The sequence below is a fragment of the Acanthochromis polyacanthus genome, chromosome 12 (genome assembly GCF_021347895.1).
Source record: "Acanthochromis polyacanthus isolate Apoly-LR-REF ecotype Palm Island chromosome 12, KAUST_Apoly_ChrSc, whole genome shotgun sequence".
Classification (NCBI taxonomy): domain Eukaryota; kingdom Metazoa; phylum Chordata; class Actinopteri; family Pomacentridae; genus Acanthochromis; species Acanthochromis polyacanthus.
In genome coordinates, this window is record NC_067124.1 from 27,964,155 (window position 1) to 27,979,288 (window position 15,134).

At 41.6% G+C, this 15,134-nt stretch overlaps 1 protein-coding gene across 2 annotated transcripts in view; it reads left to right on the forward strand.

Annotated features, from left to right (window-relative positions):
• The window catches only part of mtmr11 (myotubularin related protein 11), a 38,541-nt gene extending 29,349 nt beyond the window's left edge, over window positions 1–9,192 (forward strand). For both annotated transcript variants that reach the window (XM_022190463.2, XM_022190462.2), the window contains 5 exons: window positions 1,536–1,708; window positions 2,666–2,836; window positions 3,155–3,370; window positions 5,429–5,746; window positions 6,947–9,192. In XM_022190463.2, the coding sequence (XP_022046155.1) occupies window positions 1,536–1,708; window positions 2,666–2,836; window positions 3,155–3,370; window positions 5,429–5,746; window positions 6,947–7,399 (1,331 nt within the window). In that variant the 3' untranslated portion in view covers window positions 7,400–9,192. The remainder of the gene's footprint in view (window positions 1–1,535; window positions 1,709–2,665; window positions 2,837–3,154; window positions 3,371–5,428; window positions 5,747–6,946) is intronic.
• The last annotated feature ends 5,942 nt before the right edge of the window (window positions 9,193–15,134 follow it).

Below are 15,134 nucleotides of genomic sequence, written 5' to 3' on the forward strand. Positions count from 1 at the left end.
CTGTGATGGGAAATGAGCCCAGTGCTGCTGTTGTGAGCATCTCCGTGCTGCAGGCTCCCTCTTTAAGTGAGACGGTCACCTTGACGCAACTCTGTTGCAAAGAGGAAGGCGCTGACTGTTGTTTGTTGTGGATTTTTGGTGTCAACTGATCACCACCTGGCAGTGAGTTGGATCAGGTGACGGGGGATGCTGCCATAAAGACCAGGTAAACCCAAACGTGAGGGTGACCTCAGACCGTCTGGCTGGCACTCTTGTTTGCCAAGTCCTTAACTTCACCTCCAGAACAGATGAGTGCGTGTTATTGTTGTTCTACCCAGTCTTATTGTCATTGTGGAGGCAGCCAGTAATGTTAAACCTCTGTTAAACTTTTGCCAAGGAGCATTTCTGACTGTGTTTGAAAGTATACAGAATCCAAAAGACGCGCGATTTAAGAGGATAATATTTTGCCTTTAGATTCCGTTGTGACTCATTTTACAGACAGTAGGCTGTTGTTGATGTCTGATCATCTGGTGTGGCTTCCTGTTGTGCATTCATAAACACCCAGAGAGACAGACCCAACACTGCGTCACTCAAACAATGGCTGTCCTCAGCTAAGGATGTTTACTTCTTGCTGCTGGAGTTTGACTTTCTCTGGCACTTAAAGTGACAAACATCAGGACCTTACATCATCAATTTTGGTTGAGCAAATCAAAAATCTATTTTTTTCCTGCAGTTCTTCAATCAGCAGTGAATGTTCCACTACATAAGAGTTGCCTAAGAAGACTTTGTCTCTCAGTGAACCTCCTATCATGTCTGCAACTAGTTCTTTGTCTTTCATAATTTCTCTCTACAGCTGTTTTATTAACATTTTGTTTTTCTCTTTCTCTCTCTCTATCTTTCTCCTTCTCTCTCTCTCTCTCTCTCTCACCTTTTTCTTCCTCTGTCTGGTGTTTGGAGAAATAAGAGCAGAATTAAATGGAGGTTTTAAATTAACGATGTGTGTGTGCCCCTTCAGTGTATTAAAATTGGACCCTGTTTCATATGTCAGGCTGGTATCTTAAGATGGTCTAAATAGGCCACAGTGCATTTTGGCAGCTAGCATTACAGTATTTGCCTGACTTAATTCAAAATAAACACACAAACCTAATATTTGCAGCAAATTAAATCATTGTATTCTTGATTATTTTGTACAGAAATGGAAACAACAGACTGAAAGCAGAAAATTGAGCACATTCCCATCCACATGATTTCGGAAACTGCATCAACGGGTTAACAAAAATTGCTGAGGAATATAAGATGGATAAGTCAGTTGCTGTTTTATGGTGATCTGACATGTTGGTTGATGTGCTGTGATATGTAAATTTTATATTCCAATACAAGTTTACAATTTTTGAAAGGTTTACAGTCATGTTCGCCCATCCATTTCAACAAAATGATGCAACTGCATTGGCAACTTCTTAAGCATGGTGTCACTTAGGTAGTGGCTAAGGAAATGTTCTTTTTCTGAGTAAATGGACTTGGACACTACATACAGCCCTCTTGTTTTGACATTACAGAAGCAGAGGACCGGGACATGAGCTGTGTGGTGTCCAGCCTGGTGCAGGTGATGTGTGACCCCCACTGTCGGACCCAGCATGGCTTCCAGGGCCTGGTGCAGAAGGAGTGGGTGATGGCCGGCCACCGCTTCTGCAGCCGCATCAACTACCGCCGCGACAATGACAAGGAGGAGGTGAGGGGTCACGTTTGACACTGACACTGCACTCTGGTGTTGGATTGCCTGCGACACTCCTGCTACTGTGCTTGTTCTCCCACGGCGGTGTAAGACGGGGCAGGGAAAACCCTCCCTTTGTCTTGGCATGGTCGATACAAAGCCACAGTTTGCAGCATGCACGAACATGGAGCCCAGCGTGTGCATGATGTTGCACTTCAGGGTTAAATGGCTCAAATGAAGGACTTATCAAATTGCCAAACAGGTTATAAAACCTCCTCACCACACACTTTTCCCACATTTGGGGTCACGAATTTCTGAAACCAATGTTTCAGTGATCAGGTATGTGGAGGTGCTTTTATTTCTGCTGGGATGTTTCTTCATTCTTTGCATTGCTTTTGTGATTTTTTTTTTTTCATTGATCCAACCCAAAACAACACATCCCCTCTGGTTGTAATGGTATGCATATTTGTGCTGAAAGATTTCTGTATGAGCCTTTTTGTTCAGCACATGTACTGAGCATATGCAACCACTGCACATGTGGAACTTTTTGGTGGATGGAACTTGAAACTTTGCGTTTCTCCCTTAGCAAATTAATTGTTGCGATGGTTAATAAAAATACAGTACAGATAATTTTGTAGCTGCCGCACCTTCATGAATTTTTGTTTTATTACTTTTTATTGATTTGAAAGACTTATTTTCTAAAATTTTGCTTATTTTGTATTGATAGATTGCTGCTAGTTGCAGCATTAGTTTGTAACACATTTTTTGAGAAATATAAAACCACTGTCTGTTCAGTGAACCAGTGCTTTATTAAAAAAGTAAACAAAAACAGTCTTTTTTTGTATTTTCTGTTTTTGTCATGCCAAAAGCATACCAAGCTGTACAAAACTTGGACTTTTGGGTGTCATTGCCACCCTTACTCTCCCCTTTTTCATTAAGTCTTGGTCCTAACTTTCTTTTCTCCGTTCCCTCCAGGCTCCAGTCTTCCAGCTCTTTCTGGACTGTGTTTGGCAGTTGTGGTCCCAGTATCCATCTCGCTTCCAGCTGACAGATGAATTCTTGTTGGCGCTACACGACAGCATCCAGCTCCCACTCTTCTCCTCCTTCCTGGCAAACTCCCAGCGAGAGAGATGCAAACGTTCCCAGGTACTGAGCACCTCTTCTTGAAGTATTGGTTAGTCAGAATGAGTATCCAACAAAATCGTGCTGACAGTGACATTACAGTACAAGAAGCCAGGACAGTGTAATTTGCCTCAAACATAAACTCAATGCCAGTTTCTGTATTTTTAGATAAATTGCTGAAGTAACAGATAAACATGTGATACTCTGCATTTATCTCAAGAACAAACACTGAATAGAAGAATGCTCCAAATGATTACAGGAGGCAGTGTGCACATAAATATGAATGCTGGCGCACAGAACAGAAATCCGACAACCAAACTAATCTCCTTCCTGCTGTTTCAGAACCTCGGTCAGACCTACACTCCCGTCAATGGCTGGAGAGATGTGCTGCACCCAGACTCCTCAGATCCATCTGACCCTCCTCTGCCCCCGGTCTGGGACTGGTCCCTGCAGTACAGCAAGGCCACACAAGACCGCTTCACCCAGCCTGTTGCCCCTACGCCCCCGCTACAACCGCTGCTCAACGGCAACCTCAACACCAACCCAGATACTCCCAGGGTAGGGCTGCCACTTCCATCACGCGGTGCAACACGCCCTCTCGTGGCTGTTGGTGAAGCTGTAATTAACTCAACTGAAAGCTTCTTAGCATAACTGAAAATAAAGTTAGAATGTTTTCTTTGCAGTTTTTGGCTGAGCAGCTGTAATTCTGTCATCAAATCATAGAGATTATTGGTTTTATACCGTCAGTTTAAATGCTACCTGTATTGTTGCTAGAGAGCAGCACATGCAAATAGCAATAAATGTGAATCGGAGCAGTTTATTGGGTTTTTGGCATCAAGGTGCATGAGGAGTGGTTACAGACTTTAGCCTTCTTCATACAGGACTAGTGCTACATGGGGATGTGATTTAGAAATTACCCTTGTTGCTTGTGTTTCATATATAGACAGAACTGTGCTTTACTTGGACTTACTGATATTATCTGTGGATATAATATTGATAGGCTTCCACGCAATAACTGTTGATCCAGTTGAAAGAGAGCAAGATGTTTCCTCCTGCATCTATCTAATCATCCTTTGAGACTTTGCTCTTTGAGCTCTCTGTCAATGGGTTGCTGGGCTGTGCAGGCTCCATAATTTGCTCCAAACTTTTGTTCATAATGCCAGTGCAGCCTCCATAGTTCTCAAGAGGGAAAGAGGCAGAAAAAAGGTGTGTTGAAAACAAAAATTTTTAAAAAAAATAATCTGAAAAACACCCCAGGTCACAGAAACCTGGGGTGTAACATCTGCACATTGCTAGTATTAGTACGGACCTCTGCATTTGGCAAAATGTTGTCATTTGTGGTGGAATTTTTGCTTTACAAATTATGGACTAGCTGCAGCCTTGGCTTAACCCTTTAAGCTTCAGTCAATTCCAGCCGTTTTCAGTACAAAAAATCGCTAATATTCTATTTTTAAATTTAAAAAAATGACGAAAAATACAGGGAATATTGCACGCACATCGCGAGGTGCATTTCCTTGAAAACGACCAATTCGTGGATTTTATACCGACTTCAGGACATGTTTTGGACAAAATAGTTTACTGGCTTGTGTTGTCTGGATGTAAAAGGTTGGATTATGGCCGTTTTTTGTGGAATCTTTTTTTCTGTGTGTAATAATGAACCCGGAAATGTGAGTCGCGCTGTGTGCGTTGAAGCCGTGTATAGAGAACGGATGGATGAATATTCGTTTTTGTCGGACAAATGTGTTTTTCTCACCCGCTGTGGTAATCGCATCTGAAAGTGGTTTATACCGGCGGATTCATGAGAATCTAAGCTTTCCATCGGCGTATAGTGTTTGTATAATCGGGTTTGCAGCCGTCGGACATTCTTGAAATTCCTATGCAAATTAGTAGGTGTACCGCCGGCGTTACACCTACGACGCACTGAAGCGTAAAGGGTTAAAGAAATAAGTACAAGCCAAGATGTTTTTTATTTAATTTTTTTTTCACTTTAGCCAAATGACAGTAGTTTCAAACCATTTCACTGTTGATGCTGTAGGGTTTTAGCCTTAATGCCTTTATTATTTAAGGTTAAGTTCCATGCAGTTATAATTCTGAAGACTCCTAGTTATTTTATTACATTAGTTAGGATAATCTCAATAATTAATTACACCCTAAGATTTCTTTATCAATTAAAATCAGGTAAAGGTAGTATTTTATATTATTTGTGTAGCATTTTAATCCCTAATATGAAATTTATTTATTTAAAATCACACCATTAATAATGTTACACTGTCTTCAGGCCATCATTTGAACTTGTTAGGTTATTTCGTGATGCCAATGTTTGTTTCTCTGTTTCACTGTAAAGCATTTGGGATTCACAATTTAAATGTGCTGTATAAAAAACAGTGACTTGACTGTGGAGATCAGTCTGGCTATGTGAGCCCAAAGTGAGTTCTCTCCTGTATGAGCTTACTTCAGGTAGAGGAATGTTTATCAGTGAAATGAACCGTAAAATTCACAATGTTGTAATGAAAACCCTCAGACCCTGCAAGTTAATTTTCAGTCAGTTCTTATGCAACCTCTACAGCTGTATTTGAGCTAAAACTTTGACTGACTGTATCCTTTCCTTCCCACCAGCTGGCTGACACCATCCCCGGCTCAGTGTTCCTGCTCTCTCGAGGCACATTCTCCTGCCCCGCTAACCTGCTTCCCTGGCGCAGCAGCAGCTCAGGTGTTTACAAAAAGAGCCACCGGAGGGCGCCGTCCTCTGAGAATGTGCCTGGTCTGGAGAGACTGCTGAAAGCTTGGGCTCTGACTGACTTTCCCCAGGCCCTCACTTCCACCTCTGGACCTCAAGGACCACTTGACCCCTACGAGCCCTTACTGCCCCTCCTGATGGGGCCCTGCATGGGCCTGTGGAGGGAGTGCTACCTCCGGGGGGCACTCCATGCACAGGTACGTGGGGCGTTTTGCAGACAGGAGGGAACTATTAACTAAGAATCGGAGTGAGTCAGTGTAGCTTAATTTTTATAGTTTATATAGTAGACAACAAGTATGATGTGATTTATACATTTGAAGCTCAAATTGGATTTAAAAATGATCCGTCAGTATATAAATGATCAGATTGGCAAACAGTTATTCAGCTGCCTGCCCTAAATATTCCGGGGTTGGGTGTCTAATCCTGCGTCATTGAGTTTAAGTGGGCAGCAAGTATTTTGTGTAGTTTAGCTTTTGGTACTTCCTGAATGCTCCCAAATATGTGCTTTCCTCAGCGTCATCACATCTCCTACGCTACATCCTCCCTCATCATGACTGCTTGTTCAATCTCTGATGTGCGGATTAGTTGGAGCTGTTGATTGACACCTCCAGATATGGACACGGTAGAGCCTTTGTGATGTCCGTACAACAGTGCGTCTGTCAGCGTTCCCATGGTGATGTTAAGAATAGTTGAGGGCTGTGTGGGTGGCTGCAGCCGTCTATTTTCAGGGAACTGCAGAGGAAATCTCTCAAACTGCTAAAAGACCGAACTCAGGTTACCAGTTTAGAAAGTGCTTTGCCCTTCATTTTCTCAGATCATTAAGGTACCGCTTTAGGCCGACAAATTCTTTTTTTATTATTTTTTCTTAGCAGCATTGACACAAGATGTCCGTTCATTTACAAATCAGGGAAGATTTTGTGTTTATGAAACTCAGATAGAAAGCTTCTCTTTCATCATCTGAAAAATTAGACCTAAAGCCAGTTTAACTTTTGCTTCATGTGGTTGTTTGGAAGTTTGCTGCTTGTTCACATCTGTATCAAAGTCTTGACACAAATGGTAAGTAGTTTGTACGTAAATAGTGTTTGTCTACCTCAAACTAAGTCGAAGCACATTGCGATGTGCCTCACTGCCTGTTCAGACACACAGACAGACACACACGCATCATTCCCGGAGCTGTAATCACTAACAGCTTCAGGTTCAGTTTCAATTGGTAGATAATTCACTCCTGGAAAATAATGGTACAAGACACACTACAGGATAATATTAGGTTATTGCCAAGAAGAATATATGAGAAGTTTATCCTCCTCTGTGATGCAACGCCAAAATTCAACCACCAGAATTCTTTTTATTGAGGTTGAAGACTTTACTTTAGTGATCATGTTGCTTTCCATCCTCAGGCATTCTCCCACCCGATCTCCGCCAACCACCTCCATCCTGTAGAACGACTCGCCCAGGAGGTGCAGCAGCTCAAAGACAAGCTGGCCGAAGTGTCCAGCAGTACGGATCCGACTACGCCCACCGGCACATCTGAGCCTCGGCGAACCGACACCAACCTGAACCAGAACACCAACAACGGCACGTTCCTCTTCCCGTCGTCGAGGCCTCAGGGCTCGGGCGTGCAAAGAGCGGCGCCCCCTCCTACCTCTACCAACCACCAGACCTCCAGGGGCCCTCCGCCTGCCTCCGCCCCTCCATCCAGGTCTGCCCACAAAGACACTGGCGGCAGTAATAAGCACACATTCCTGTTTGGGCACTCCTCGGGCACGGAGGTTCGCCCTGAGCAGCGCTACTACCCAACACCCAGTAACGCCAAGCTGCCGAAGAGCAACGGGCCCTCGCTAGCTTCCTGATCTGCCCTTCATCTGTACTGTTTTCCATTCCACCCCGTGACTGGGAACTAAATCACCTGCCTGTGCATGCAGACATATCTCTCACAGCTATCATGAACTGAGGAGAACCCAAAGTGTAACCGTGTCACTTTAAGGTGATCAGAAACATGAGACACTTGAGTGGACCACAATGAACTGCAGTAAATGATCGGTGAAAGAGTTCTGCTCGACTCTGCTACTTCTGTACTGTATTAAAACAAATGTGACAACTGTTTTGTATATTTGTTTAAAAAAATCCTGGTATTCCTCTAATTAAGTATATCTAAGTGCTCTGAAGCAAAAAAGACAAAAAGGGCTGCTTAATAATGAAAGCACATCTCGCGGTATTGTAGGATGCAGTAGAAACTGTCTCTGCTCATTTCTGTAAATGTCACATCACCCTTTGAGAGAGATAGGAAGCTTGTAGTTTCTATTCTTATCCACAGTGGGTTCCAGTGACTGGACAGATGAAGATAAAGGCAGTGAATGCTTTTCAGTGGATTTAACCTCTGAACTGTGTCTCCAGAAGCCTATTTTGTTTTACAGCTAGCTCTGTAGATGTTTATTCTGTGCAAAAACACAGATTGAGTCCCAGTGTTTGTTCTTCAGCTTCTAACTGAGAAAAGTGGAATATCGTTCAGTAAATGATAATTTCTAAAAAAACGGCATTTTTGAACCACAGGCGCTGTGACCACTGACTTCAATGTGGAATTTAGGGCATGAGAGCTATTTTGGTACCGCTCTGCTCTCATATCTCTCCACACACATGCATGCTTGGGAGCAGTGAGAGGCCTATATTCTGTTCAATGTGTTTTGTAAGCCTGGATGTGGCTGCAGTTGTTATAATTCTGCATGACTGAGATAATTTCAGGGCTTTCGTAATATAATCTTATTTCATCTTTCTTTCCAGTATTTTTATTGATCAGTTATGGATGTCATACAAGTGTGTAAATGTTTTTCTTACCAAAGTTAGTATTATTTGAAAACATTTCCATTGTTTTTTATGGTGGAATTTGAAAAAAACAAAGATGTTATTCTGCCTTTTTGGATACTTTATGGAGGTACTGGTGTTGGAAGCAAAGGGAAGCTTGTTTCCCCTTTTGTTTACTTTTGGTTTTTATTTCTGCCTGGTGGTGTATTAGTATGCAGCCAGCATTTAGGTCAAGCACTTGTCCGACTGTATTTAAAGCACAGAGGGAAGCATTTGGTCCTGCACCTTTAAATCCAAACAGGTCGTCATGATGTGGGTGTCAAGTAGATGCACTGGCGTCATTCCCACGGACGGATGAATTTGCACCATTGTGTCCATGAAAAAGGACGTTTTTCTAAAGGTTTTTTTTCAGGCTGGACAACAGTTGTCAGATGTTTGCCTGATGCCGACCTTCTCTCATGTCAAAAGGTACCTCACTTGATAGCACTATGAATTATTAAATTGTTGTAAATATTCATTACGTCAATATCAAGGCACATTGATATCAGCTGCAATTTCAGAGTCTTTCAGGTGTGATGCCAATGCATTTGCTCGTCTTCCATGGAAAGAAAAAATCACCAGGTCATTATCGTCCTGCTGCGTGGAAAATCTAATTTGACCTTCTGCTCACACCTGTCGTTGCTCTGTATCCTTGTATAATTTAATGTTTTTGGTACGAACATCACCTAAATTTGCCAGATGTACATATTTTTTGTACTAGCATGTCTTGATTCTGATAAAAAGTGTTTTCAGTTCATGAGCTTATAACTCTGTTCATAATAAAATAAACAATTCTCATACACAACTCACAAACTTTATTTTTTAACAAAATAAATATATACAATATGATCTGGAACACTTTAAAGTCGCATGGCACTGTACAGTATAATTAAGATTTAAAAGCCGACTGCATGTCACGTACAGTCCAAATAAAACAGTTTAAGAATCATGTGCAAAATGGTCAATGCTTTCACAAACAATGTACAAAATAAAAACTGGCCTGTTAGGAAATGTTAAAATATCTACTCTAGTTTGCTCATGCAGAGCTCTGGCTTCATTTCTCTGCTTTCCAACATTACGTTCAGTAGAATGAAGCTCAGTGTTTCGATACAGAAAACCTGCATGCTGTTCTGAAACATGAATGAAGTGTTTTACTACACTTTGGGGTAAAATGGGGCAAAAGATATGAGCTCTCCACCTCTGCCACATTTGTTGTGACGAAGCTTCCAACAGTTTATGGAGATGCGTTTCGGCACTTCAACCCTACAGATGTTAGTGTCATGCATTCTCATGTTTCAGCTGAATACCACAGACGACAGAGCAACACAAAGTTGGGTGACTTTGTAGTCCAAAGTCATGGCAGTGCAATTCATATTCAAGCAGGTCACAGCTGAGATTCTGGAACCAAAAGAGTCCAACATCTCCATGACAGAGTGTTTACCCCCACCGGCTGCCGTGATCCTTCCCCGTACACTGCTGCAGGATGCCGTCGGGCCCGTAGAAGTAGCCGGACGAGGAGGGGCCCAGGCCTCCCAGCTGCCGGATGGACTTGCACACGGGGCAGGGGTAGTCAGACAGGCCCTCGATGTCCTCGAAGGCCAGGTTGACGATCTGGTCGCAGCAGGGGTCACAGTAGAGGTGGCCGCAGGAGAGCCGCTTCAGCCGAGCCTCGTAGGAGATGCAGCACTGGCAGTGCGGCAGGTCAGGACCCAACGACAGCGAGCCGGTCAGGGAGCTGCTCTCCAGGCTGCCGGCCTGGCTGGAGCTCAGCTTAGTGGGAGACCTGAGTGGGAGAGTCAAGTCATTATTATTTATACAGCACCTTTAAAACCCGAAACCAAAAGGCTTTCCAATAGACTAGAGAAATACAAGTGATGTCAGGAACTAACCCAAATTTAAATATTAAAGGTGCCAACAATGTATTTTTTAAATTTACCTGATTAAATATTGGGGTATAAGACCAGGCATTATCCTTTATTATATAAATTTACCTGATCAATTTATAGTTTTAAGTTGAGTCTCTACAACATTATTAATGATTTAATTTTACCTGATTTATTGAAATATTAAAGTTGAAACCCGTCAGTGTTATTTGCTATATAAATTTACCTGACTGGTTTAAATATTTAGGCTGACACCCCATGATATTATCCATTATATAAATCACCTAAGGAAAGACAGAACAGTCATGATACAAAGGAAGCCTGAAAAGATTAATCCATTAATCAAATGTTTGACTGGCAGATAATAGGATAAAAGCTGATAAAATGTCTAAAATCTAAAAGGTGTTTTTCTGTGGGAGAAAATACCAAACATATGCCACCTCTAGACTCTTAAATGTCAGGATTTACAGTTTTTCATAGTAATATAGTAAAGAAAAGAACTGCTCTATTTTAAGCTTGAATTAAGTGTTTTGAAATCCCTTGTATTGTTTTCTTGAATATTATCCATGTTTTCAATTTTTATTCCTCTTTTACATGACTATATTTTATTGTGTGTCTTTGGTGTTTGTTGTAAAGCACTTTGTGACATTAGTTTGGACAAGAATTATTAAAAAATACTAATAATAACAACAATCATTATTATTACTAACAACAATAACAACAAGAATTCTCAGAATTTTAAGAGGTTACTTAGGATTTTTATAAAATATTTCTAGAAATGAATGTATTTTTTTTGGGGGGGGGGGGATTAAACGATCAATTAGATTTTTTAAAAATACCTTTAAGATGCATCATTTATTTTAAGGTTACAGTATGTGGGATGTAGTGACATCTAGCGGTAGTCTTGTAAACCGCAGCCCCACTCCTCTCCTACGGTGGCCGTATGGTAAACCGCAAAAGGCCGCGTTTGGTTTGTCCTTTCTTGGCTACTGTATAAACATGGCGGCACAGTATGGCAGACTGCCGAAAAGGAATTCACTCCGGAGATGTAAAAAGCTCATTTTAAGGTAAAAACAACACAACTTTTTCACAAATGAAATCATAATTATGAACATTATATTCGGTTTCTGCCAATAAATACCCTAAAATCCAAAATAAAACAAAGTTTTGATCTTACAGCTAGACCTACAAATGATATTAGCTCATTACAATACTGAATATCTCCTTATTTATGGGACAATGAGTGACAAGAAGATATTTTATAAACTGTTTTGCTACAGTGTGTCTTGTAGAGCATTTTTATTTCTACTGTGAGAAAACCCCTGTGCAAAATCACTTAAAGGTCAGAATTGTACTCGCTTACAGTAATCACAATACTAAAAAGTTGAACAGTATAAAAAAAAAAAAAAAGTTTATATTGCCATCTTAAAAATACTGGCCCCACAGTAAGAACTCAATGCAACAGTCACTACACCTGTGGCTATTATAGATTCAGCCCTGTAAACTCTCAATAATTCTCCAAAGTAGTTTAAATCAATCCACTGGACTTTAAGAAAGTTCCTTGAAGACGTTTCACCTCTCATCCAAGAGGCTTCTTCAGTTCTGGTGGTGGTTGGTGTTGCCTCAGCTTTTAAACCTCTGTGAGGTGTGTCCAGGACTATTATTCCTACGACCACTACCAAAACTCGTCTGACTACTCAACGATGGTCGTTGTGAGTATCGGTGGGGGTCGTTGAAATGCACAGACGTCACTGAGCTCTTGTGTGCTTGTGTGCCCACCGATACTCACAACGACCATCGTTGAGTAGGCCGCATGCTTGTCCAGCTCAAAGTTTTCACTGTCCTCTTCTTTAGAGCCCCTTGTGTGATTTCGTGCTTTGGTTCTCATGCTGGAATATTCAAGCTTCTGCTGTCTGGGTGTCATCTTCTCAGCCAGTATTTTTGGATATCACAGGCATTTATTGGTGCATCTATATATGTCACCTCCTCAATACCTTCTGTTATCATACAGCTCCATATCATCACACTCCAACTTTCATGCTTCGCTGTCAGGACTGTGCATTCACTGTTGTAGTCCTGATCAGGTTCAGACTAAACTGGATTCCATCTAAGCTGAGCAAATCTGTTTTGGTCTCATCTGAACAAAGAATGTGCTCCTAACATGCATAGTTTATTTTCATGTTCTTTAGCAAAGTTTACTCTTGCAATTTTGTGCCAAGGAAGAAGTAAAAGCTTTACTCTTGTCCATCCGTAGAGGCTGATGTTATGAAATGTCAAAGCTCTGATGTAGACTGAAAACCCCTGTGCCAAGTCTGAAGCAGCTGCAGCCTGTTTTTCAAAGCTAGACTGTGAAAGCAGTTCTCTGTCTGTGGAGTCATTGAAGAGAACAACCACTGCAGCTCTGATTAGTGGCACTATGACTCCTTTTACACCTCCTTAAAAGCTGATCACTAATCTCTCTGTATCTCTTTTCATCTTTGAAAAGCCTCACATTAGATTTTGGAATCCCTCTTGCAATTTTTTTTTCCCCAAGTGGAGCCATGATACAGACATGCAGATAGACACAGCCCATAGGCCTAAAACTGGGTAGGATCTGTTGTTTATTGTAGAACCATGTTCATGCTTTTAGGCTAATTTAAAAATCACAGCTGTACTCAGTTTAGTTTTAATCCCAGGCGCAAGACTCTCATTGGATTTAATTTCCACTTTGGGGCCTGTATTTTCAGTGGAGGCTTTCTAGTAGATTTGCTTTGGATTGCTCAGAAGAAGAAATAATCTACTGTCTATTGAGGGGTGATAAAAAAAATTTATTCATTAGACTTTTAAGTGGTATTGCACAGACATGTACTCACTTCTGTTACTGTGTTTGAACAAAAAAAAATAATTACAATAAAATAAATCAGGGAAAACAAGCAAATCCTCACACCTGAGAAGCCTGAACCAGCAAATGTCTTTCATTTTTATCTGACAGAAAGAGTTGAATAATTAAATGATCAAAATGAGTCAACTGGTTGCATCAGCACTGTTCTGTTGAATTGTTTGATTTATCCCTGCTCTCCTTTGAAGCAGGATTTGGCTTAAATTTACAACAAACAAACCAAATGTTCTCAAAATTACACAGAGCTGACATCAGTTGAGCAAAAAATCTGAAACATTCTCTGACTGTTGCTTTTTAAATGGGATTTGGATTGTTGGTAGAATAAAGCAAGCAATCTGACTGCATCTTCTAAGGATACTGGAAATAATAGCAAGCATTCTTTGGCATTTTTGTTCACCCTTGCTCTCTTTTGACGCAGGATTTGGCTTAAATCAATTTAGCAAAAATGATCAAACATTCTCTGACAGCAGCTTTTTAAATGGGGTTTGGATTGTTGGTAGAATAAAACAAGCAATCTGTGAACATCTTCTCGGTTTGCTGGAAATATTAGCAAGCAAAATCATCAATCAAGGGAAGAAAAGGATGAGTAAAGCAGTGGTGTGTTTATCAGTCAGGTTATTTCTGTTGCTCACTAAATGCAAATTTGTGCCAAAGACAGAATAACTGGTCAAACAAGATGTGAAACAGTTGGGGTGGAGTGCCTGTGTTTGTGTAATGATTTAAACTGCCGATATTTATCTGCCTTTAGACTGAAACAGAACATTATCTTTGTCACATTTGACTGGAGCTGAATATTCTCTCTAATGTTGATGTTAATGCAGCAACTGAACCCCCTTTTGTCTGATTATTTGTGAACATATTTTACCATTTTTATTTTAATGCAGCAATGAATGGTTTATGTGAATATTCCTGGGCTGCATTCCAGTGATGCAGGATTAAAGAAGTTGTGTAACATCAGCCGGTTTTCATGAGGCAAAGCTGGACAAAATGAGCGCACACAATGACTCAGGAAACCTGTTGTCATAACAACTGAGAAGTGAAGGACGATATTTCCTCTTTAAAAATCCATCACGGACATTTACTGCTCTCCCAGCGCATTTAAAATACGTCCTCAATGAGAAATAAAGACTTTTATTGCGGTGGGAGATCAAACGATTATTATCCGGAGTGTCGATGCGTAAAAATGCCGGTGGAGAAAGTCATCGCTGCTGTAATATTCAGGGGGAATCAGGCAATAATCGATATTTAAAAAGGAAGATCTGATCAGTGCTCACCTTGACGACGATGAATCTTTGAAGCAGTCGAAGCTGAGAGCTGCTAGAATCCTCCAGAGCAGGTCCATGCCGGTTCCTCTCATGGTAAAACCTTCATTTCATCGACCTGCTTTCCTGGCGCGCGTTATGTTTCAGAAAGCGCGACACCGCCAGAGTCTTTAAATTGAGGACAAAACAAAATCCTGCGCCTCCTCCTCCTCCTCCTCCCCCCCTTCCTCTCTCCTCACCCTCTCCCCCTGCTCTCCCACGCCACGTTGTTACACGGACGCTTGGAGAGGATGTAGCTTCGTGATCATCATCATCATCGTCATCATCATCCGCTGGCATCTGAAGGCACGTAAACAAAGATTCATGAATGTGCGCGCTTTGGAGCCGCTTTCCATGGTTTCTCCTCTTCCTCCTCCTCCTCCTCAGCAGCAGCGGCAGAAAGAGGACGCAGAGAGGCGCAGCTGAGGTGTTTCATTTGCATCAATCAGAGAGAAAGGCGCACACGCCTGAGCGGACCTCACCAATGAGCTGGAAGTGGAGCAGGACACCGAAACGGCCTCAGAGTACCTCTAATGCTAATGAGCTGCAGAAATCACGTCCCACTGAGCCACTGCGGCTTTTAATGACCGAGATTACCGCAGAACCCGCAAACAGCCACTTTCACTGAGTAAAGTGGTTGTTAAGTCATTAAAAGGGAAGTCGAAATACAGTTATGGATATTTGT